Below are 24,975 nucleotides of genomic sequence, written 5' to 3' on the forward strand. Positions count from 1 at the left end.
AGGACACCATCATTAACTGCTGGAGGAAAGGCCTAGGTCCTCCCAAGTCTGATAATGAAGACTTCAATGGGTTCTCCAAGGAGGAGGTTGGCAGCAGGTCTGCCATCACGGCCCTCAACCTCGCCCCTGGCACATCAGCTCTTGATGCTCTCCAGGCCTGGGTTGATCAAGAAGAAAGAGACCTGGCTGAAGAACTGCTCAGAGAAAAACAGCTGTCAACTGGAGAGGAAGAGGAACCCCTAGAGGAGTCGGAAGAAGAAGAGTCACCAGTTGAACCTCTCCCCCAGCCTCTCCACTCCAAAGCTGAACAGTCTTTCTTTGATGGTCTTCGTTGGTTGGAGTCCTTGGATGAGCAGGAATGCCCCAATCTTCGTTTGAAGATACACCAGGTTGAAATCCTTCTGGATGACACCCGAAGACTCTCAAGAGCATCCATGAAACCAACCAAGATCACCGAATTCTTCAAGAAATAAATTCCGAATTCTTAAAGATATAAATTCCGTATCCATTTTGTGATTAAGGAAGCGTAAAATATTTTACCGATTTATGTGATAATGTACATTTCGTATTTTTTATTTTGTAAGTAATGTTCGATTGTACATAAATAAATAAAATATATTCTATATGCATTCAATTCCTGTGTTTATTTCTTGTTGAAAAAAAAGAAAAGAAAATAACTTGACCGCTTCGTCATCAACCCCAACAATCCAAGATTGCGGACGTACATGTCCACGTGTTTTGGCTCTGGTTTGGATGTAATATAAAATATTTTTCACTGCATCAGTATAGCGCTGTATCATTTATAACGCCCTCGTCGCTTTGGACCCCACCGGTGAGCGTTATATCGATTTTCCACTGTATATACATCAAAAATTTACTCCACCCCTTTTTTTTACTCCACCCCTTTTTGACTCCTCCCACACAAACCATACCCACATCCACCATTTCCACATGATTAGTGATTAGTTTATTCATTCCCACACACATGTTTATTTAATTGAAAAATTGCTCCAACCCTTCTTTGTTTCCACCCACACAAGCCACACCCACACAAGCCACATCCACACAAGCCCCACCCACACAAGCCCCATCCCTCCCCTTCCCCTTGTGCACCCCCATCTTTGACCCACCACACCTCCTCATCCCACCCCCCCCCCACACACACGGGGAGGGGAGGGATGGAATGAGAGGGGGTGGTGGGTAGTTGGGGGAGCGCAACGACCCCTTAACCATAACTCTCCCCCCAACCCCAACCCTCCTCCACCCCTCCCTCTTTATCCTTTACACCTCCTTTATTCTTTTCTTGTAATTAAGAATTAAATAATTGTAAGCAAGGCTTATATTATTGAACAACATTGAAAACATTAAATATTTTTCTTTTGGTAAATATTCAATTGTGAACATGAACGTTCTATCCCAGCAGTCTGCGTTGGATATCTTGCAATTTTGAAACTCGGATACCATATTCTGTTCAACACAAAAAGAGAAAAGTCATTAGGGTAGATAAAGATGATTATATAATGACATTAATAAAACAATAAATAAACAAGCTCAAATGAGCTAAGATCCTCGTCCTCTTAATGATGACGTAATGAAAACGAATATGACATCATTGTGATGTATCAGGTTTGCGATAAATTATCTGTGCTAATGCCCGGCTTGATTCCCGCAAACAAAATTCAAACAGCTTGCCTAGTTTTGGAGATAATGGTATAGGCGATTTCCATTAGCGGCGATATTATGACGTCAACCTTTTTCTAGGAAGAATTTCCAAAATTGGGGATGGTTACTGCCTGCGCGTGGGCTTTCTGCATATACATGGCAAGTTTCACGAAGATCCAATGAAAACTCTGGGTTGTGAAACAAAAAATGTCAAAAAATAGGAATGATGTCATAAAAATTTATATGACGTCATAGTGATGTATCATATGTGTGGTAATTCATCTCTGCTAATGCCCTGTTCGATTCCCGCAAACAGAATTCAAAAAGCTTGCCTAGTTTCGGAGATAATTTTTTAGGCGATTTCCATTAGCGGTAGGAGATATTTTGACGTCATAAATTTTTTTTTCTAGGAGGAATTTTCAAAATCGGAGATGGTTACTGTCTGCGCAGGGTATTTTTTTACATATATATATATATATATATATATATATATATATATATATATATATATATATATATATATATATATATATATATGCCAAGTTTCAGGGAGTTTCGATGAAAACTGTAGGCTGTGAAACAAAAAAGTCCACAAAAAGAAGGTGAAGAACAACAACGTGAGTAAGACTTAGAGATCCTCCATGAGGATCTAAAAATAAAAATAAAAACATTACCTTCAGAAGATTGAGTATTGTGCCAGGTACAACCAGACAGGCGTTTAAACTGAAAAAAAAACATTAAAAAAAATGAATTAACACATACACAGAGACAGAGACAGAGACAGACAGAGACAGACGGAGACAGAGGGAGACAGAGACAGAGAGAGACAGAGACATAGACAGAGACATAGACAGAGAGAGACGGGGAGAGATGGGGGGGAGACGGGGAGAGACGGGGAGAGAGAGAGACAGAGACAGAGACAGAGACAGAAAAAGAGTCAGAGTCAGAGAGAGAGAGACAGACAAAGACAAGAGAGAGAGAGACAGGGGGACAATTTCTCACCTTTCTTTCGGCTTATTCAACGTCGGGGGATGTGAAAGGTCTTCCAACATCCGAGACATGTCATTTCATTCTCTTCAAAATGAGTGAAGATCTATAAGGATTTCATTCATATTTTGCCATTCTTCATGATAGTCGTTTGCTTCATTTTTCAATATCAGTTATCCACGATGTTGTTATTAGGGACAACCTGTCAGAAAAAAAAAAACGTACAATAATTATTGGTTGTATCGTGTTTAAATTCTGTATAAAACAACAAATAATAAATTGGTTTTATGATCTCACCTCTCATCTTGTGAAAACGATTGATCTGCAAGGTTGGAGTAATCATCTGAATACTCCATTCTCTCTGATGAACCAAGCCAAAGCTCACGTTAAAATAGGACAAGTTGATGACGTCAATGAAAGGAGAATACAATGGGTTTTTTCGGGTGCGTCTCACATAGGAAATGTCGCATTTTTGCTTGGGGTGAAGGAGCTTGGCTGACTCCAGACTGACTCATTTTTGCACAAAAATAAAACAGCTTACTTCAAATGATTTTGAGCATCTTTGCTCAACAAAGATACTTAAACCAAGAACCAAGTTACAAGTTATAATTTTGAATATACTCGATGGAAATGAATGTTATAAGAAAATTAAGTTATTCCCGAAAGAAGAACATGGAAAAATATTCATTGGTTTGCTCTTTGAGTATAATGAAAATATAAAAGGACTGATTATGTTGGGGGAAGAAGTGCTTTAATCAGTCAGTCTCAATTTTCCATTTGCTTACATGGGAGGGAAGGGGATAGGTGGGGAGGAAGTGAGTCTCCCATTTTGAGCTTTTGGGGTATGGGGGTCAGATCGTTTTCCCCTTTTTCCCATTAATTTGAATAGTTTTTTTTTGTATACCTTGGTCGAGGCTCGTATGAGAGCTAACACACAACTCACAGCAAGGAGGCATGAGACAAGAGGGGCAGGAGTGGAAGGGACAAAACAGTGGGGAACAGACACATTAGGTGAACTGTGGAAGGGAGAGGGATGGGGATGGGACCGGGAACATCGCAAAGAGAAGATGGACATTACAGGGACTTTCAGGAAGGAAAGCAGGGGAATTGAAGGAAGTGGGCTTGGGTGGATTATCGGGGGTAGAAAAGATCGAGAATTTGGATGGGGGATGATAAGAGGTGGTGGTGAACAGCTGTTTTGAAAGCCTGGAGGGAAGAATGGGAAAGAATAGAGTGAGGAAGTTTATTCCAAAGGCGGGAAAAAAGAGGAATGAAAGAGTGAAGATGAGCAGTGATTCGTGATTTTGATTGTTTTACCAGAAGGGGGTTGTTGGCGGACCTTGAGCGCCCTGTGGAAATGTGGCGGGGACAAATCGCAGAGAGAGCAGGGGGGCAAGGCTGGAGAGGAGTCGGTAGAAGACAGAAAGACCACCGACCAACCTGCGGTGATTGAGTGAGAGGCCCAAAGACTCAGCTTCATTGCGGGAGATGCCGATGATCTTAAATGCCCTGGTTTCGACAGCGTGAAGCCGAGAAAGGTGGGAGGCAGGAGCACCAGCCCAGAGGGGAGAGCAGTACTCCATCAGGCTACGGACAAAAGCTTTGTAAGTGGTCAGGAGCTCAAGAGGGCCGAGGAAGGACTTTGCACGACGGAGGATTCCCAGTCGGCGACTGGCTTTTGAGGCGAGGTTGGAAATGTGACTTTCCCAGGAAAGGTCATGGCAGATAGTGAGACCCAGAAGCTTGAAAGAAAAGACTTCTTCCAGAGGATTGTTGAGAAAGTGGATGGGGGGGTTTTCTAAACGGTCCTTTCGAAGAGACATAGTGAGAGTGTGAGTTGTCCCAGAATGGTTGTCCCAGAAGCAACAATTATCATCTACTGTCATCTGCCATCTGCTTGTAAGTCAGCAAACATTCCCACTCTGCATAAAAAGGTGCAAAAACAGATCCCTGAAACTACAGACCAATCAGCTTGCTCCCAATCATCAGCAAGGTCATGGAATTCCTCATTGCTTCTGATATATCCTTCCTCTTCTCCAATGGCTTGATTTCCAATCACCAAGTTGGATTCAGACCAGGTCACTCTACACTGGATATGCTGCTTCTGCTTTCCCAACAATGGATGGAGGTAGTCAGAGCCATCTCCCGAGACATATCACGAGTTTTGATACGGTCTGGCACCCCTCTCTGCTCATCAAACTCTCTTGTTATGGTATCCAAGGCAATGTCCACTCATGACTCGTGGACTTCCTCCCCTATCACAGTCAACCCGTGGCTCTTCGTGGAATTCTCTCATCTCTTCTTCCTATCCAGGCTCGAGTTCCTCTAAGCCCTCTGCTATTTAAGTTTTCATTAATGATTTTTCCGATTCTCTGGAAAACTCAGCTTTTATCTTTTTGCCGATAACTCCACCCTCTGCCGTACCATCACTCATCCCTCAGATAAGCAGGCAGCAGCCTCTTCAGTCATGGATAAAATCACAAGCTGGTCAAATGCTTGGAACAAGTCTTTCAATCCTTACATCTCATACTCTCACGATGTCTCTCTGAAAGAACCGGCTGGAACCCCCCCCCCCCCTCCAATCTACTTTCTCAACAATCCCCATGAAGAAGTGAAGTTCTGTCACTCAAACTTTCAGGTGTGACCATATGCCATGATGTTTCCTGGGAAGGCCACATTTCCAAGCTGGAATCCAAAGCCAGTGGCCGACTGGGTATCCTCGATCGTGCAGTCTTTCCTTGACACACCTCAACTCTTGACCACATACAAAGCTTTCATCCACAGCTTGATGGAGTGCTGCTCTCCGATCTGTGTTGGTGATCCTGCCTCACACCCAGCTTGGCTTCACGCCGTGGAAACCAAGGCTTTTAGGATGATTGGTATGTCCGGGGATGAAGCAGAGTCTTTTGGTCTTTCACTCTCTCACTCCAGGTAAGTCAGTGGTCTTTCTGTCTTCTACTGACTCCTCTCTGGTCTTGCACTGCTCTGTCTGTGCTCTGTCGCCTTAATATTTCTGCACGGCGCTCAAGGTCCGCCAGCAACTCCCTGTTGGTGAAACTGCCAAAATCAAGAATCACTCCTCACCTTCACTTGATCATTCCTCTTTTTCTTCCCTGCCTCGATAACAAACTCCCACACTCTCTTCAATCCCACTCTTCTCTCCAGGTTTTTAAAAGCTATTCACCACAATTTCATATATTCCCCCATCCAAAATCTTAATATTTTCGACACCCATTAATCCACCCCAAACCCACCTCCTTCAAATTCCCTACTTTCCATCCTGAAAGTCCCTGTAGTGTCCATCTTGTTTACTCCATGTGCCCCACCCCATCCCTCTCCCTTCCACAGATCTGATGTCCCTGTTCCCCAATGTTGTGCTTCCCTCGCTCTCGCCCAATCTCGTCTCCTGCTCCCTTTGTTATAATTTCCGTGTGTTGTCTCTTACATGAGCCTCGAAAAAGCATACAAAAAACAAAAAATCTGTTTAAATGTTTCTTTTGAAAAGCACACACAAAGGCCTTGAGGAACAAGACAAGAAGGGGGGGGGGCAGACACAGGTGTGTCAAAACTGAGTTGTCAAAACAGCATTTGAAAATGCAACAGGAGACACGTGGAAAAAAGGGTTACGCACAGGACATTACAGTTCATTGCACGCTGAGAAGACTGATGTGGGAGTTCGGTCGAATGAGTCACTCACCAGCTGGAGAGAAGACGAAGGCAGTAGTTGTAAGAGGGTTGCGCTTTGTTCGAGAAGGTTGCGCTTTATGAAGAGAAGGCTACGATTCCATTTTATGAACATGGAGTCCACCCATGCAGATCGAGTTTCATTCTCTTTTGTCACTTAAAACTTGGCCTGCAAGGGGATTGAACTGTCTCCTGGCTGAAAAATGCCACGCCACATTCACTTATTACCCTCTCTGTTCATGAAGCGATTTCCCGACCAAGTGAGATGAACTGCCCAGAACGCCTGCACGACTTTGTTGAAAACATCTCATTGTCTCGTAAATTCCCTTTGTATATCTTGTCGTGTGATTGAACAGAACCTACGTTTATAACAGTTAAGGAATCTACTGTTCACTTGCTTTGTATCGAGAGCTAGAATTGGTAGGTGTTTAAGGGGTGACTTTATTGTTTACTGGTGGTTGCATAATTTATTTTTACTGGGAGCATTTCAATTGTTTTGCTTCATATAATCCTTCCTCTGATATATTTTAATCAATATACCTGTCTCAGGGTTGGAATCCGTATGTTCTGGCTATCTTGGTTGGTGATTGAGCGTGTTTTCAGGATGAAGTTTGGAAAAGCCGGTACAAATGGCGCTCGTTGTACTGTACTGAAATGGGAGATGCTTAGCAGGCAGACACGAGCGGAAGGACAGTCGAACCGGGCTGTGTTGTACAAGTGCGAGCGCGGGCATACTCTGCCCGGCGGCTCCCCTTTATTCCGTATTCGGCACCCTCACGAGCCGGGCGACTCCAGTATTACTACGACGCCTCAGACGGCGCGCACACCCTATATCCCTTGCAGATACGATAACCACCACGACCATTCCTCCCATCATCACGCCCATCATGCATCATCATCATGCCCCTCCCCGTAGGCCCGCAGACTACACCACACTCCTCCCTCCTAAAAGTATGATTATTAAATGATCACCATTATAAGAAGCATTATAAGGACTTCGGTATAATAATCATGAAAATAAAATGAAAAATAGCGAAGTATAATAGCACACCACATCATATAATGTGTCGATGCGAGCGAGTGGAGCAGCAAAGGCCAGGTTCCAAAGACGGAGGTGCACAAAGCACCCACCAAATTCTGACCGCGTTACCGATATGAAGCAGCAAAATGAGAAGCACAGCAGCACTACGCAGCAAAAACGCCCCCAGGTGGCCCATGCTGACATGGCCCTCGCCGAGGTCGTGACGACCTTTCGAGCCAACCTCCCCCGGCACCATCAAACGCCTCCGGCCCACTCCCCCCAGGCAGACCCGACGTAGATAAACATTCCGAGGCCGGAAGCCCGCTGTCTGGAAGCTGTGGCGCCAGCCTTAGACCTTGGCCGGGGGCACTGAACAGCGCCGCTGGCTGTATGCATTTAATGCTCCAAAACAACTCACGCACCACAATCAGTTGAGACGCCAACGCCCGTCCAAACGGCCTTGAGCGAACACAGAGAGCTGCGCTCGCAACTAGAGGTGGGGGTAACGCCGACCAGGGCACCAATCTTGGTCCTGAGTCGACCTCTGAGACCCATACGGCCGTTAGACGGGCGCAACTCCACTTAAACCACACTGCAATCATAGGCTCGTTATAAATCACTACGAACATTATTCGAAGTTTTGCAAACTCATTTTTCCGTACAGCGCGCTTTTTTGATAAAATCCCAGCACATGACAAAGCAATTACCTGCGGCCCGGGACAATGGACGGCCAACCCAACCTTTTTATTCGCCACCACCGCTCCTGAAGCCCCCACATCACATTGATCATAATACAACTCCCATTGACTGATCTCCGCCAAATCCACTTTCACACGAGAACTGCTGGCATTTATTTCAATAACATTAAACTGCATCACTAGAGCAAGGAAAAACACATATGCCCTGAACAACAACCCACAACCCACATCACGAGTCCGTTTCTTGGTTGTCGACTTGATGTTGCCACTCGCGACTCCCTTTAACGCCACGGGCTCCCCGCCACCTGTTGAAGCTGCCTGAACAACACCGACGCGGGAACTCATCGCGAGAGCTGATATGGCTCTCGCCGCTCCGGACCCGCACATCACCGCCGCAGGCAGCAACGAACGATCGCTCCCGCTGCATCGACGCGGCCCCCGCCGCCAAAGCCTCGCCCTCGGTACTCGACGAAGGTCTCGAAGAGAGCACTAGCACATCTGCAGGTACGAACCGGAGATCCAGTCCGAGGTGCGCCAGCCCGTTCCGACCCAAAAGGGTCCGGCTCGCCGGCATCATCATGCCCCGGTTGCAGGCCGATCTCCAGGTCACTGGGGTCCTGCTGCGGTGCCCCTTCGCTCCCGGTGCGACCGTGCCGCGGTGCCCCTTCGCTCCCGGCGCGACCGCGCTGCGGTGCGCGCCCTCGTCCCGCACCGCTAGGCGCGCGAGCACCCTGCGGCACCTGTGCCATCGCACGGACTCCGGGCTGCGCGACCTGCGGCGCTTGTGCGGTCACCGCGTGGACCTCGGGATTAGCCGCCATGCTCCAGCTGGAGCTACTCATTACGTCCTGGCCAGCAATGGCACGGACATCCGTGAGTGTCTGCTCGACAGATGAAGCAGTCGCGACCACCGAGTCGAATGTGATGTCGGTCAACCGTAGGATGGCTGCTCGCAGACCCGAAATAAAACGATCTGAGCCGTGCCGGACGCTCCTCTGTCGTGAATTTGCACGGCACAGCCGAATGCGATGCGCGGCCAGCACGAGCGGACTCAATTCGACACCCGATCCGTGCCTCGCTCACTTCAACTTCCCCTGCCACTGATCTTGTCATCTCCGGATCAATTGGAAGCAGGTTTCGACCCGGGACGGAGGGATCGCTTCGCACACCGCCATCTATGACCGTAACAATGGGCGATGACCCTCGGCCCACACACCGTAGACGACCTCGAGAGCTCAGACCGCCGTCCGAGTGATTGCATTGCCACGCTCGCCCACGACCCGCGCCGCAGACCGTGCGCATGGCCGTGCGTGCCTGGCCCATCACGATGACCCCTAGACCATCTGCTGTGCCCCGACCATCGAGACCTCGGACATTCTCCAGAGCTTGCGCGACGTCCCACGCCGCGTTCGAGCCGAAACGCGTGTCCTCGACCAAACGAACAGTGAGCGCGGCCGTTGCCCACTCGACGTGGCCGAAGTCGATTCCGACGAAGGCGGGCACGCGTACGTTTGCCGTGCCCTGACCCTCTACCATGCTTGTGCTGGTGAGACCTTTGGCTCCGTAGCTTGGAACCGCACGGGTCATTTGCCGCCCTTACACACGCCGATCTGAAGATCCTCGTTCGCCAACTGTACTGTACTGAAATGGGAGATGCTTAGCAGGCAGACACGAGCGGAAGGACAGTCGAGCCGGGCTGTGTTGTACAAGTGCGAGCGCGGGCGTACTCTGCCCGGCGGCTCCCATTTATTCCGTATTCGGCACACTCACGAGCCGGGCGACTCCAATATTACTACGACGCCTAAGACGGCGCGCACACCCTATATCCCTTGCAGATACGATAACCACCACGACCACTCCTCCCATCATCACGCCCATCATGCATCATCATCATGCCCCTCCCCGTAGGCCCGCAGACTACACCACACTCGTGACATGAGTTTCTATCAGCGTAGCATTTGGATGACTCGGGTATGGTATCAGAAGTGGAAAAATTGTGACCCAGCCAAGAACTGCAACGGTCGCTTTGACGAGACTCCCAGGACTTCGACCGTACAACCGCAACGAAGTGGCGGCTGCAACAAAATAATTGAACACTGGCAAACACAAGCTACTTTTTTGGCATTTTCAAAACCCTTTAGTTTAGCAGTACTTGTTCAAAATATCACTGCATTTTACGTCAGTCATCATGACCAATCGAATTTGCTGCTCGCAGACTCCGCCATGTCTTTTTTTTTTAATCAAGACTGGAGGGTAAGGTGTTCTATGAACTCTCTAATTATGCAAGTATTTTGAGAAAAAGAAATACCACTGGTCACACAAAATCGTTTATTGTGAAATCAGTGGAACAAAAGGAAAATAAATAATTAAAAGACGAATACATTGAGGAAAAAAAAGCCTGCGTCTAAAGAGGAACTGTAGACTTGCTCGCTGTCTGCCGAGTGCGCCCTTGTCTGCTGGCACAAGCAGGACGAGAACCTTGTTGTCCGTCTTTTTCCTTCAATCTTGTAGAGGTGCTCGCAGATGTCGACTGACTTTTGTTTCTACCTGGAGAACCTGAACAAGGTGAGATAAGAAAAGTTATTGTCCTCAAGGAAAAACCTCAGAAACCACACATGGACTATAAATTCCAGTTCAACAACCACACAGACCCTCTCCAGATCGAGAACAGCCAGTCAGGTGTACATAAAACTGGTGAAAGATGACTGCTCTGAGAAACACCAAAAGCAATGAAATGTGACACAATGGAAAGATTGAAGAGCAAGAATTTCTCTCCTTTGGATACAGGATAATGAAAGGTGACAAGAGATACTATTGAAAAGGAATATCACATTTGCCCAAAGTATATGAATATGGATTGAAGCAACATATTGTGTGATCAAAACAACGTTTCTGGACATGAAAGGGATGGATGCTAATCAAATCTAGAACATCGACATGGTGTTGATAGAGGGTGGGCACGGTGGCCCAAATTACCTTGTATAAATCGATCTATTGTGCAGATATTGTTTTCCTGTGGTGTAATCAATCAAGATTTTGGAACAGCCTTAACCACTGTAGCCACTGTCTGGGCAATTCCTTTTTTATTCAACAGAAATTTAAAACAACTCGAGATATATATCAATTAGTTAACAATTGGATAAATCACGCTGCAGATGCAACAAGAAAAAGATCAATCAGAGATTGCAGACCCTCGCCAGGAGTTGTTTTGTGTGGTGTGTTATGTGGCATTTCTGTACTGGTGTGGTATGTAATTGAGACTAATTAAAACTGCCACTTTATAAATACTGGCAGTGATAATGGGTTCAGCCATTTCAGAGAAGAAGACTTTTGAAGGTTTCTTTTTTTAAAGCACAATATGGCTGCCAAATCATGTGACCGATGACGTCATCAAAAATATTTGTGGACCATTTTATCCATAGATTACCCTGGAAAATTGTTATACTGATCGGATGTAGCGTTCTACATATACAATTATGGCGTTATAACGAAGGCACCTATGATGTCATAAAAAAAACCCACACATTCCCCATGAGTACTTGCTATGTGCCAAGTTTAAATTTTTTCCTTGGTGCAGTTTTAGAGATACAGAGGTCCAAAGTTTTCATACTTTTCCAAAATGGTTGTCACAACACGTGACCTACGACATCATAATTATCACAAAAACATTCTACACGAGTAGTCACACCAATGGTGAAAATGTCATCTCAATCCAACAAGCGGTTGCGTAGAAAAACATGAAAGTTCTGTGCAGACAAACAAACAAACAAACCGACCCAAATGCAATACACTGTCCTTTGGCGAGGATAATAACCTTTTTAATGGTCTAAGGCCATTGCTGGGGATTCTCCATTCTTGTATCATGAAAATGCTGGGGATTCTCCATTTTCATACCCTGGCAACATTGGGGATTCTCCATTTTCATACCCTGGCAATGTTGGGGATTCTCCATTTTCATACCCGGGCAATGTTAGGGATTCTCCATTCTAGTGTTATGGAAATGTTGGGGATTCTCCATTCTAGTGGCAACAGGTATTCTCCATTCTTGCACACAAGGACTGCTGTGGATTCCGCATTTTCGCACCCTGGCAATACTAAGTATTTTTTGTTGCACTGCACTGGAAATGCTGGGAATTATCAATTGAAGCAGCATGGCAATGCTGGGGATTCTCCATTCTTGTACCAAGGAAATGGTGGGGAATCTCGTTGATTGTCTTCTGCATTTACAGGTTTCACAAGGTTGGGAGGGAGTTCTAAATCTCCACCTACTATTTTCGGTAAAGGATCACGATTCATGAACCAAACTCTAAAGTTTCGGTCTCATAGCCTCATTCCAAGGGCTCTTTTCAGAATCTTCAATGAACTTCTGACAGCCTCCACTTGTAGCTCATTTGTAGTGATATTCCTCAGAATGATTTTTAAGTACTCAGTAAAGGTTTTCTTCATAATTCCTGTCTCTCCAACTATCACTGGTACAATTTTAGCTTTCTTCAATTTCCAAATCCTCTTGACCTCATTTGTCAGATCCTGGTATTTGGTCATTTCCCTGATTTCTGTGGCATCGAGTCCAAAGTCATTGGGAACTGAAACCTCGATCAACAATGCCGACTTTTTCTTTTTGTGTTTGAGCCCTCTGTCTGGATGCAATGCTTTGTTTGCAATGTCCACACTTGATGGGATCATCTTGTCATGCATGAGCATTATTTGTTCATTTTCAAGGATCGGATTTGGTTTGTGTTTCCATGATTGATCTGGGACTGAGATGTTGAAATGTTTACAGATGTGCAGGTGGATTGATTACTCGACAGACACTGTCATGTCTTTCTGTGTACAGCTGTTCTGACATGAGTTTTTTACATCTCGAAAAGAGGTGAGTGGTAGTTTCTGTTTCTTCACCACAAAACCTGCATTTGTCTGATTGGCTCAATCCCACCATTTTCTTAAATGCATTAATGTTGTGTCCTTGGCCATGGGCATTGATCGATGACTCATTATCCATCCCAATTAATTTGACCTCTTCTGAGCCATTCCAAAGAGCTTTCCTTGTCAATCCTGTCCTGTCAAGCTCGTTTTAAAATATTCCTGCTCTTTTGTCATTCTCCCATTTGTCAGAGTACATCTTCTGATATTTCTTTTTGTAGTTTTCCTTTTTTTATTGCACTAATTGGGGCTGTGTTTGTTTCTGTTTCGTTTTCTTGTGTAGTATCCATAATTTGTATCTGTTTTTGGAAGTTTGTTGCTAAATGGATTAAGGATCACTCTGCTGGTCCTTTGTTTTCTTGCTCATGTACAAATGTCATCCAATAGTCTGTTGTGCTTTTCACATTCTCCACTGGTCCAAAACACGATTTGCTGTGCACTTGGTTAAGATCAATCAAACCGCCTCCTGCTTATCGTCTCGGTAAGTACATCGGTATGCAATGGCTTTTGCAGAATATCTTGTGAATAATTAGAAGTTTCCTTGTTTTGGTGTCTGGATTGTTGATCTCCAATTGTGGCCAGTGTATAATTGCACAGCTGCATTGGAATACTGGCACTGCAAATTGGTTTATAGCTTTTGTTTTGTTTCTTGGAGAAAGAGAGATGACTTCAGAATTAGTCATATTCTACATTGGTACTCTTTGCTGATTATTTTACACATTTTTTTGTGTGTGTGTTGTACCTGGGGACCTTCTATTCCGAGTTATTTGTAAAATGCTTCGTTTTCTAGTTCCTGTATTGTTGTACTTTCTAGTATCATGGAAATGCTGGGGATTTTCCATTCTAGGACAGTGGTGATTCTCCATTCTACTATACTGGCAATGCTGGGGATTCTCCATTCTAGTATCATAGAATTGTTGGGATTCTCCATGCTAGTATCAAGGAAATGGTGGGGATTCTCCATTTTAGTATCATGGAAATGCTGGGATTCTCCATTCAAGTATCAAGGAAATGGTGGGGATTCTCCATTCTAGTATCAAGGCAATGGTGGCGATTCTCCACTCCAGTATCGTGGAAATTCTGGGGATTCTCCATTCGAATACACTGGAAATGCTGGGATTCTCCATCCTCGTGTCATGGAAATGCTGGGGATTCTCTTTTATCATACCCTGGCAACGCTGGCACTTCTCCATTCCAGTATCAGGGAAATGGTGGGGATTCGCCATTCTAATACCCTGGCAATGCTGTGGATTCTCCATTTCAATACACTAGCATGCTGGGGAAAAATCTTAATTTTAGTAAACTGGCAATGCTGGGGGATTCTCATTTAATACCCTGGCAATGCTGGGGATTTTTGTTGCAGTGTGCAAACTCAATGTTTTTCTCATGATGTTTATTAATTTTTTTTTACCTCTGCCACCAAAGGTGAAGGAGGTTATGTTTTCACCCCTTTCTGTCGATCTGTCTGTCTGTCTGTGGGCAGGATATCTCAAAAAGTTGTGGACGGATCCGGATGAAATTTTGTGGACAGGTTCGGTGTGTGACAAGGACAAAGATTACAAAGAAATTATGCGCAGAAGGAGGCCATTCGGCCTATCATGCCTGCACCACACTAATACCAGATTTAATAAATCCGTCAATACCCCTTCCTTTCGTGTGCAGCCTTTTGGCTGCTACACTGGTACTCATTTTGCCGACCTCAGAAGGATGACAGGCATAGTCAACCCCCTGGTGTTAATTCAGCAGACCACGGGGCTTGAACTCAGAACCCGAGGATCCCAAGTCACCCCCCTGACCACTAAGCCAACACCAGGTTGGCGAACTGGTTAGATTTTGGTGAAGATCAGGATCCAGATCCGACTATTAGAATTTTCTAAGTGCTTCTTCACCATTGAGAGATCGGGCCAAAAACGTTATATAGCATGATATTTTAAAAATGTATTGGGCCAGATATGTTCTCGTGGATCAGGCATTGCGTTGCGGAGGTATGCACTCTACCGAGTGTCCTAGTTACCTCTGCAACCGAAGGTGAATGGTGGTTATGTATTCACCCCTGTTTGTCTGTGAGCAGGATATATCTCAAAAACATCATTGATGGATTCGGATGAAACTTGGTGGACAGGTTCGGTGTGCGACAAGGACAAAATGATTTCATTTTGGTGAAGATCCAGATCCGGATACAAGAATTTTTAAAGTGATTCTACACCATGGAAAGATGGGGCCAAGAATGATATGGAGCACGATGCCTCAAAAAGTTGTGGACAGATGACAAAACTAGGTGAATGAGTTGGTTAGGTGAAAAGAACAAGCCGTTTCGATTTTGGTGAAAGTCCGGTTACAGATCCAGCTTATCAGTGGGATACAAAACGTAAACTGGTCGGCGTGGCGGAAGTATGCGATCTACTGAGTGCCATTCTAGTTTTACATTGTATCAATTTCAACCAGGATTATTGCAAGCATAAACTCAGCACATGAGAGAAAGCAATTGTACAAATCCCTTAAAGCAGTAAATGAATATCAGTTAGATGAATGTGTCTGTCCAGAGCTTTTTGTTGCTTCTTCTGCATGATCCTCATCGGCGCTGTAAGGAAATGGACAGATTAACACTTGTGTGCACTGACTAATACTACCGGCAGTCTATCAGAAGAAATGATCAAATAAAGCAAAAGGCTCAAAAATAAATTCCCTGGGATTATCCAAGACTGCATAATACGATGATTAAAAATCTCAGTGAAAGGTAAATGATCAGACATGAGAGCATGCCATGATTTAGAAAAGATTGGTTTTAAGTTGCAGATTAGAAACGGAATGGAGTATGAGAGCAGGACAAAGTGGTTAGGGAGGAAGGTAGGGGAAGGGGGGGAAAAAAACCTCGAAAAGTGTTGGAAGATCTGTTCACTGGCCGAGAAACCAAGCGATGAGAATTCAGTCCCATACTTCGAGTAGAGAGCTTGTTGCAACGTGCTAGTTACAAGTGTTAGCAAGGGCAGAGGGGTGGGAGGAGGAAAAGCAAGAGGGTTGGGAGGATGACGTGGAAGCGAGAGGGACAAAAGAAATGGGAAGCAAGAGGGACAAAAGAAATGGGAAGCAAGAGGGACAAACAAAATGGGAGGCAAGAGGGACAAAATAAATGAGAAGCAAGAGAAGGCATGGGGGGGGGGGAAGAAAGTGGAAGCAAGATGGTGGGGAAGGGAGGCAAAGGAGAGGGGGAGGGGAGAGAAGAAGCAAAGGTGGAGGAGAGGTAGGAAGGAAACAAAGGGGGAGGTTGTAGAAAGTGGAAGCAAAGGGAGAAGGGAAGCCAAAAGGGAGGGGGAAGAGGGGATGTGAGAGTGGAGAGGGAAGTGAAGTAAGAGGGGTCGTGGAAGTTAGGGGAGGGGGTAGGGAGTAAGAAGGGACAATAATACAAAGTTAAAAGGTAAAGTCTGAATAAATAAAAGATACAACAAATAAATGGATAAAGCGTCAGGGGTAGCATTTCTGTATAATCACCAAGAAAATGGGTCAACAACTAATTAATAGTAATATCGGATGAAAAATACGATATAAGAAAGTGATATTATCTCCAAATTAATGACTGAATACCATCATCTATTGATCTCCCAAACATGGGAGGTTCCCAAAGCATTTGGCACAATTTCTAACAATCTCCTCTTTACGTCAGCAACCGTACTTCTGAAAGTACTTGAAAAGAGAACTCGTCCGATCACTGCCTTACCCTGATGGGTGCTGGAATCACACATTGCTCGAAGGACCTGCATCAACGCCTGGGGTGCGATGTTCAGTTTCAGGAGATCGAGAATCATGCTAAGGTTGGGGTAAATAAGGAAAACAATTTAGACCAAGAAAAAGAGCAATCAGAGATTGCAGACCCTCGTCAGGACTTCTTTTGAGTGGTGTATTTTTTAGGTATTAGGGTAAATCCAATATGGCTGCCAAACCATGTGACCAATGATATAATGTGTGAACCTTTTGTTCCTCATGGACAGGCAATCATACGTGTAGAGTTTCGCCTCGATTTGTTCAGCCACTTGAGATAAGATTTTAGAAGGCCCCCCCCCCAAACAATATGGCTGCCGAATCACGTGACTGATGACATCATGAATTTTTTTTCCTGTGGACTACTTTATCCCGAGATGACCCTCAAAATTTTTCATACTGATCGGATGTGGCGTTCTACATATGTAATTATGACGTCATAACGAGGGCACCTATGATGTCATTAAAAAAAAATCACATTCCCCATAAGGAGTACTTGCTATGTGCCAAGTTTAAATTTTTTCGTCGGTGCGGTTTCAGAGATACAGAGGTCGAAAGTTTTCCCGTATTTCCAATATGGCTGCCACACCATGTCACCTATGATATCATAATGATCATTAAAACATTCTACATAAGTAATCACACCAAAGGTGAAAATTTCTTCTCAATCGCACAAACGGTTGCAGAGAAAAACACAAAAGTTCTGTGCAGACAAAAAAAACAAGGACAGACAGACAAATAAACAGACCCAAATGCAATACCTTCTCCTCTGGCGAGGGTAATGATGAAAACGCAGGCAAATTATTAATAATCACCACGTGAGCCAGATTTTTCTATAAGTATCCGAACCTGAGATGGTGAGGTTGTGTTCAGGTGTTAACAAACAACGTTTGACATCACAGGGACAGGGGATCTCATAAGTCCTGCTCACTAATGTTGAGGCCACAGGATTCAAAATGTTCAGTTATTCTGGAAGCATCTGGGATTCCTTTAGTTCCAAGTGGACGTCAGTATCCATCTGCACAGCATTTAATGATATTGAATTCTTCAATAACTTTTGATGAGCAATGCACCTTTCATAAAAATAATTCATAATCTGCGACGTTTTCTCCTAAACTTACCTGGAACTTAGTTCCAGGGAGCTCAAGGGAAGGCGTGTCATCCGTCCGTCCGTCAGTCCATCCGTCAACACTTGCAAGTTCCTCTCTGAAACTACACACACGATTTGGATGAAACTTGACCATAACCTTCATAAGCCGATATGCACCAAAGTTTGTTCATGACATTAAAAAATAAAAACTAGAACTGCCACTTTATAACTGCTGGCAGTGATGACCGGGTACCCAGACGTCCGCCTTTGATACAACGTGAGACTTTCTGGAGATGACAGTCGCAAAGTTTCGCTTCGATAGGATAAGTGGTTCCAGAGAAAACATTATTTAATAGTGATACAAATGCAGCCCTGCTTCGATATAACGCGGGACTGACGAGTTACGAACCGGGTAGCACAAAGTGTTCAATCTCGTTATTACGGATGCAGTTAGCCCTTTTTCCTGGGGACATTGTCGGTATCAATTGAATTGCTATTCCTGTACACTCAAACACATTCAGGTGCAGCCAAGTGATCCTTCTGGAAAAAAAAACAAATATCTAAAAGTTCTCAGATTCAAATAATTTAATAATTCTGGCTGCCAAACCACGTGGCTGATCAGGTTGAAATTTTAAATCCACGTTTCACATATTGTCTACATTATAATTGTGAAGTTTCACATATAGAGAAGCAGCGGTTCCAGAGTAAACACTAACTAATATTTATCCTTCAATCCAACATGGCTGCCAAACCATGTGACCTATCAATTAGAAATTAACAAACTTATATTCACTGCTCATGTGCAATATGTTTGTGAAGTTTCCCCTTGAGCTGTCTTGCCGTTCTGGAGAAGATGTTTGAAGGTTTTAGGGTAAATTTAATATGGCTGTCAAACCATATGACCTATCAATAAGAAATTAACAAACTTATGAAAGGATGTCTTGGGGAAAGTGTGTGTGAATTTTTGCCTCAATCTGTCCAGCTGTTCTGGAGAAGAAGATTTTTAAAATGTATTAATTTTCAATCCGAGATGGCTGACGAACCATGTGACCTATGACATCATAAATTTATATTCTGCTTCCAATCGTGTAGTGGAACACGTTCATGAAGTTTCATGTTTATCGGACAAGGTGCGTTTTTCTATCCAAGACGACTGCCAAACCATGTGACATGTGACGTCATAATTTTTAACGTATATGCAGGCATGGGGGTAGATTATAGCAGCCAAGTTTCGCTTCGATAGGTGATGTGGTTCCAGAGAAAACATTAAGATAATTCTTGAATCCAACAGGGCTGCCAAACCATGTGACCTATCAATTAGAAATTAACAAAATTATATTCACTACTCGTGTGCAATATGTATGTGAAGTTTCCCCTTGATCTGACCAGCCGTTCTGGAGAAGATGTTTGAAGGTTTTAGGGTAAAATCAATATGGCCGCCAAACCATGTGACCTATCAATTAGAAATTAACAAACTTGTGAAAGGATGTCTTGGGGAAAGTGTGTGTGAAATTTTGCCTCCATCTGTCCAGCCTTTCTGGAGAAGATTTTTAAAATTTAGTAATTTTCAATCCAAGATGGCTGACAAACCATGTGACCTATGACATCATAAATTTATATTCTGCCTCCAACCCTGTAGTGGAATATGTTTGTGAAGTTTCGTGTTAATCGGATAAGGTGCGTTATTCTATCCAAGATGGCCACCAAACCATGCGACTTGTGACGTCATAATTTTTACTATGTATGCAGACATGATGGAAGATGATAGTTGCCAATTTTTGCTTCGATGGGTTATGTGATTCCAGATAAAACATTATTTAATATTTTTCTTGAATCCAACATGGCTGCCAAACCATGTAATCTATCAATTAGAAATTAACAAACTTATATTCACTACTCGTGAGCAATACGTAAGTGAAGTTTCCCCTTGATCTGAACAGCCATTCTGGAGAAGTGGATGTTTGAGGGTTTTAGGGTAAATTCAAGATGGCCACCAAACAATGTGACCTATCAATAATAAATTAAACTTGTGAAAGGATATCTTGGGAAAAGTGTGTGTGAAAGTTCGCCTCAATCTGTCCAGCCGTTCTGGAGAAGATTTTTAAAATTAATTAATTTTCAATCCTTGATGGCTGACGAACCATGTGACCTATGACATCCTAAATTTACATTCTGCCTCCAATCCTGTAGTGGAATATGTTTGTGAAGTTTTGTGTTAATCGGATAAGATACGTTTTTCTATCCAAGATGGCCGCCAAACCATGTGACTTGTCTGCATACAGAGTAAAAATTATGACGTCACATGACGGAAGATGATAGTTGCAAGTTTTTGCTTCGATAGGTTATGTGATTCTGGAGAAAACATTATTTAATATTTTTATTGAATCCAACATGGCTGCCAAACCATGTGAACTATCAATTAGAAATTAACAAACTTATATTCGCGACTCGTGTGCAATACGTATGTGAAGTTTCCCCTTGAACTGACCAACCGTTCTGGAGAAGATGATGTTTGAGGGTTTTAGGGTAAATTAAAGATGGCCACCAAACCATGTGACCCATCAATAAGAAATGAACAAACTTGAAAAAGGAAGTCATGTGGAATGTGTGTGTAAAGTTTCACCTCAATCTGTCCAGCCGCGTTCTGGAGAAGATTTATAAAAAAAAAATCCAAAACAAAATGGCTGCCGAACCAAGTCATCTATGACGTCATAATATATTTTTTCGACGGTGAATTGTTGTGTTGATGATGCTCAAGAAATTTCAACTTTTTCCTATACAGCGTTCTACCTGACTAATTTTCACCGGCATAACGCTTCACTGATGTCACAAAAAAATCACCCGTGTTCCCGATTGGGAGTTCATTAAAATGCATGCAGCGAAAAAAATTTCCATTGCACGGTTTCAGAGATACAGAGGTCCAAATTTTATAGTTTTTTCAAGATGGCACCCACACCACATGACCTATGACATCACAATTATCAATGAAGTTTGCTATCAAAAAAGATACATACTATGGTGAAAATTTCATGTCGATCGGACGTTCCTGAGAAAATGATTTTTAAAGCGAAAGAACCCGCAAATTGCTGGCGTAAAAAGAATAAATAAGAAATAACAAGGAAATAAGAAATAAACAGAAGAAAAACAATAGGTTACCCAGTCTTGACTGGGTACCCGAACTAGAACTGCCACTTTATAACTGCTGGCAGTGATGACCAGGTACCCAGACATCCACCTTTGATACAACATGAAACTTCAATGTTAGTCGCAAAGTTTCACTTCGATAGGATAAGTGGTTCCAGAGAAAACATTATTTAATATTTTCTTGAATCCAACATGGCTGCCAAACCATGTGACCTAGCAATTATTCATTAACAAACTTATATTCACTACCATTGAGCAATACGTATTTGAAGTTTCCCCTTGATCTGTCGAGCCGTTCTGTCGTAGATGTTTGAAAGTTTTTGGGTTAATTCAATATGGCCACCAAACCATGTGATCGATCAATAAGAAAATAACAAACTTGTAAAAGGATGTCATAGGAAATGTGTGTGTAAAGTTTCACCTCAATCTGTCCAACCATTCTGGAGAAGATAAATAAATAAATAAAAAAGATGGCTGCCGAACCAAGTCATCTATGACATCATAATATATTTTTTCGACGGTGAATTGTTGTGTTGATGATGCTCAAGAAATTTCAAATTTTTCCTCTGCAGCGTTCTACTTGACTAATTTTCACCGGCATACCGCTTCACTGATGTCACGAAGAATCACCCGTGTTCCCGATTATGTCATAGGAAATGTGTGAGTTAAGTTTCGCCTTAATCTGTCCAACCGTTCTGGAGAAGAAGATTTTTTAAATTTATGAATTTTCAATCCAAGATGGCTGACGAACCATGTGACCTATGACATCATAAATTTATATTCTGCCTTCAGTGGAGTAGGGGAAGAGGTATATGAAGTTTCGTGTTAATCGGATAAGGTGCGTTTTTCTATCCAAGATGGCCACCAAACAATGTGACGTGATATAATTTTTACCGTATATGCAGACATCGTGGGAAATAATAGTTGCAAATTTTTGCTTCGGTAGATTAAGCAGTTCCAGAGAAAACATTATTTCATATTTTTCTTAAAACGAGCATGGCTGCCAAACCATGTGACCTATCAATTAATATTCATTAACAAACTTTTAAAGGATGTCATGGGGAATGTGCGTGTAAAGTTTCGCCTCAATCTGTTTAGGCGTTCTGGAGAAGATGTTTGAAGGTTTTAGGGTATTTCCAAATGGCCACCAAACCATGTGACCTTTCAATAAGAAATTACCAAACTTGAAAAAGAACGTCATGTGGAATGTGTGTGTAAAGTTTCGCCTCAATCTGTACAGCGGTTCTGGAGAATATATATATTTTTTAATTCAAAACAAGATGGCTGCCGAACCAAGTCACCTATGACATCATCATATATTTTTCTACGGTGAATTGTGTTGATGATGCTCAAGAAATTCCAGATTTTTCCCATGCAGCATTCTACTTGACGAATTTTGACCGGGATACCGCTTCACCGATGACGTCACGATAAATCATCCGTGTTCCCGATGGGGAGTTCATTAAAATGTATCAAGCGAAATTTTTTTACATTGCACGGTTTCAGAGCTATAGAGGTCCAAAGATTATCGGTTTTTTCAAGATGGCGCCCGTACCACGTGACATATGACAGCATACTTAATTGACAATTATGACATCAAAAAAAAGATACATACTATGGTGAAAACTTTGTGTTGATCGGACTTACGATTCCCGAGAAAATGATTTTTAAAGCGAAAACACCCACAAATTGCCGGCAGAAAAAGAAAAATAATAAACGAGAACAGCGCTTAAAAACTGCTGGCAGTGATGACCGGGTACCCAGACATCTGCCTTTGATACAACATGAGACATGAATGATAGTCGCAAAGTTTTGCATCGATAGGATAAGTGGTTCCAGAGAAAACAATATTTAATATTGTTCTTGAATCCAACATGGCTGCCAAACCATGTGACCTATCAATTAGAAATTAACAAACATATTTACTACTCGTGTGCAATACGTATGTGAAGTTTCCCCTTGATCTGAACAGCCGTTCTGGAGAAGATGTTTGGAGGTTTAGGGGATATTCAAGATGGCCACCAAACGATGTGAACGATCAATAAGAAATTAACAAACTTGAAAAAGGACCTCATGGGGAATGTGTGTGTAAAGTTTCACCTCAATCTGTCCAGCTGTTCTGGAGATTTAAAAAAAAAAATTCAAAACAAGATGGCTGCCGAACTAAGTGACCTATGGCATCATAATATATTTTTTCTCCGGTGAATTGTTGTGCAGATGAGGCTCAAGAAATTTCAGATTTTTCCTATGCAGCGTTGTACCTAACGAATTTTGACCGGCACACCTCTTGACCGATGAAGTCACGAAAAATCACCCGTGTTCCCCATGAGCTTATTCAAATGTATCAAGCGAAAAAAATTTCCATTGCACCGTTTCAGACACAGAGGTCCAAAGTTTATCGGTTTATTTCAAGATGGCGCCCGTACCACGTGACCTATGACGTCACAATTACCAATTAAGTTTGCTACCAAAAAAGATACATACTATGGTGAAAATTTCGTGTCGATCGGACTTACCGTTCCTGAGAAAATGATTTTTAAAGCGAAACAGCCCGCAAATTGCCGGCGGAAAAGAATAATAAAAAAGAAATAAACAGAAGAAAAGCAATAGGTTACCCAGCCTATTTGACTGGGTACCGTAATAAACAGAAGAAAAACAATAGGTTACCCAGTCCATTGACTGGGTACCCTAATAAAAATTGTGCACTGCGATGGTTTATGGGGGGGTTTCTGCCCAAAAACTAGATACTGTATTTTCCGGTGTATAAACCGCGGCCGTGTATTAACCGCACCCCTCTTTTTCACCCTCAAAATAAATGAATACATTGATAATTTTATTTTCTGATCGCGATTTAAATACGTTTGTACATTAACTTTGTTCAGAACAAAGTGATGGATGTATCAACATGCTTACTCCCATGTCCGCTTAATTTCATCTTGCATCCTTGTTCTCATTTTCAAGATGTTGAAGAGAAAGGGGAGGATGCCAAGAAGTTGTTATTTTTCTTTCTTATTATTTATTATAAAGAGTATTTTTTTGTTGTTACCAGAAAAAGGAAGAAAAGGGATTCATACCGATATCATACATATTTCTTGTGGATTTGTGGCCCTGAAAAGGGCCGTTAGGCTTTGATGAAGCTTTTCAAATAAACCCGAGAAGATCCTCGTCAATGCTTTCCTCGTCGAGGACAGCACGTAACTCCTTGTCCGAATCAGGGTAGAGCAAGTCCCCATCGCTGTCCACATCACTGTCACCGTCATTTGCAGTCTCCTCCTCCCAAATGATGTCGTCGTCTGTGCCGTCCATATTGTTGGAGATGCAGCATTTCAGGAATGCTCGTTTGATGATTTACCCGACGGTATCTCCTTCCACATCTTGACAATCCAGCCACAGATCATCGGAAAGTCGACATTTCTCATCCTCCCACTCTTGGTGTAGGTCTTATCCCCACTCATTCTCAAGTTGGACCAGCAGTGACGTAGCCCGTACTTGAACGGTTTGTTGATGGACACATCGAGGGGCTGCAGGAGCTATGTCATCCCACATGGGATGATGACAAGATAGATCGGTGTTGGTCCGATGGAGCAGCGCTTTGGTGTCTTCGGTCTTGTGACATCTGAATGCATTCATGGCTAACATGTTCCATCGTCGGGAGAGACCACCAGTGTGTCCAGCCTACTATTCTAGACAGTGCGCACCCAGTCCTGGACCAGTGCCTCATCTATCCACCCCTTCTGTTGTGCATGAACAATGATGCCGGCTGGAAACTCATCTTTGGGCAGTGTCTTCGTCTTCAACATGATATACGGGGGAAGCTTGCCACCCTCTGTGGTGCAGGCGAGCATGATGGTGAATCGGCCCTTCTCGTGTTGATCGTCACATTCCGCTTCTCCATCACCGTGAGGGTGGTCCCTCTCATTATGTTGAAGGTAAGGGGGGTCAGGTCGGCATTCCCGATCCTGCTGAGGGATCCCTGGTTTTAATATCCAGCCGCCACCAGGTGAGCGCTGAGG

At 43.4% G+C, this 24,975-nt stretch overlaps 1 protein-coding gene and 1 long non-coding RNA gene across 9 annotated transcripts in view; both read right to left on the minus strand.

Moving 5' to 3' along the window:
- Positions 1-1,274: 1,274 nt before the first annotated feature.
- Positions 1,275-4,013, minus strand: LOC147026019 (uncharacterized). Its single transcript, XR_015058084.1, has 3 exons — positions 2,665-4,013; positions 2,337-2,385; positions 1,275-1,467 (listed from the first exon to the last, which is right to left on the minus strand). It is a non-coding gene; the product is annotated as an uncharacterized LOC147026019 (long non-coding RNA).
- A 6,353-nt stretch (positions 4,014-10,366) lies between these two features.
- Positions 10,367-24,975, minus strand: part of LOC147026020 (mitotic-spindle organizing protein 2B-like) — a 30,703-nt gene continuing 16,094 nt past the window's right edge. For 3 of the 8 annotated variants that reach the window (XM_085880983.1, XM_085880981.1, XM_085880982.1), the window contains exons 3-5: positions 16,688-16,776; positions 15,844-15,936; positions 10,367-10,608 (exon numbers count right to left, since the gene is read on the minus strand). In XM_085880983.1, the coding sequence (XP_085737109.1) occupies positions 10,457-10,608; positions 15,844-15,936; positions 16,688-16,776 (334 nt within the window). In that variant the 3' untranslated portion in view covers positions 10,367-10,456. Of the gene's footprint in view, positions 10,609-15,843; positions 15,937-16,687; positions 16,777-17,849; positions 17,941-24,036 lie in introns of all 8 variants that reach the window. The other 5 variants (XM_085880984.1, XM_085880985.1, XM_085880987.1 and 2 more) reach the window with 5 other exon arrangements.

The sequence above is a fragment of the Eptatretus burgeri genome, chromosome 5, assembly GCF_056783735.1.
Source record: "Eptatretus burgeri isolate ZD-2024b chromosome 5, Ebu_testis_v1, whole genome shotgun sequence".
NCBI lineage: Eukaryota > Metazoa > Chordata > Myxini > Myxiniformes > Myxinidae > Eptatretus > Eptatretus burgeri.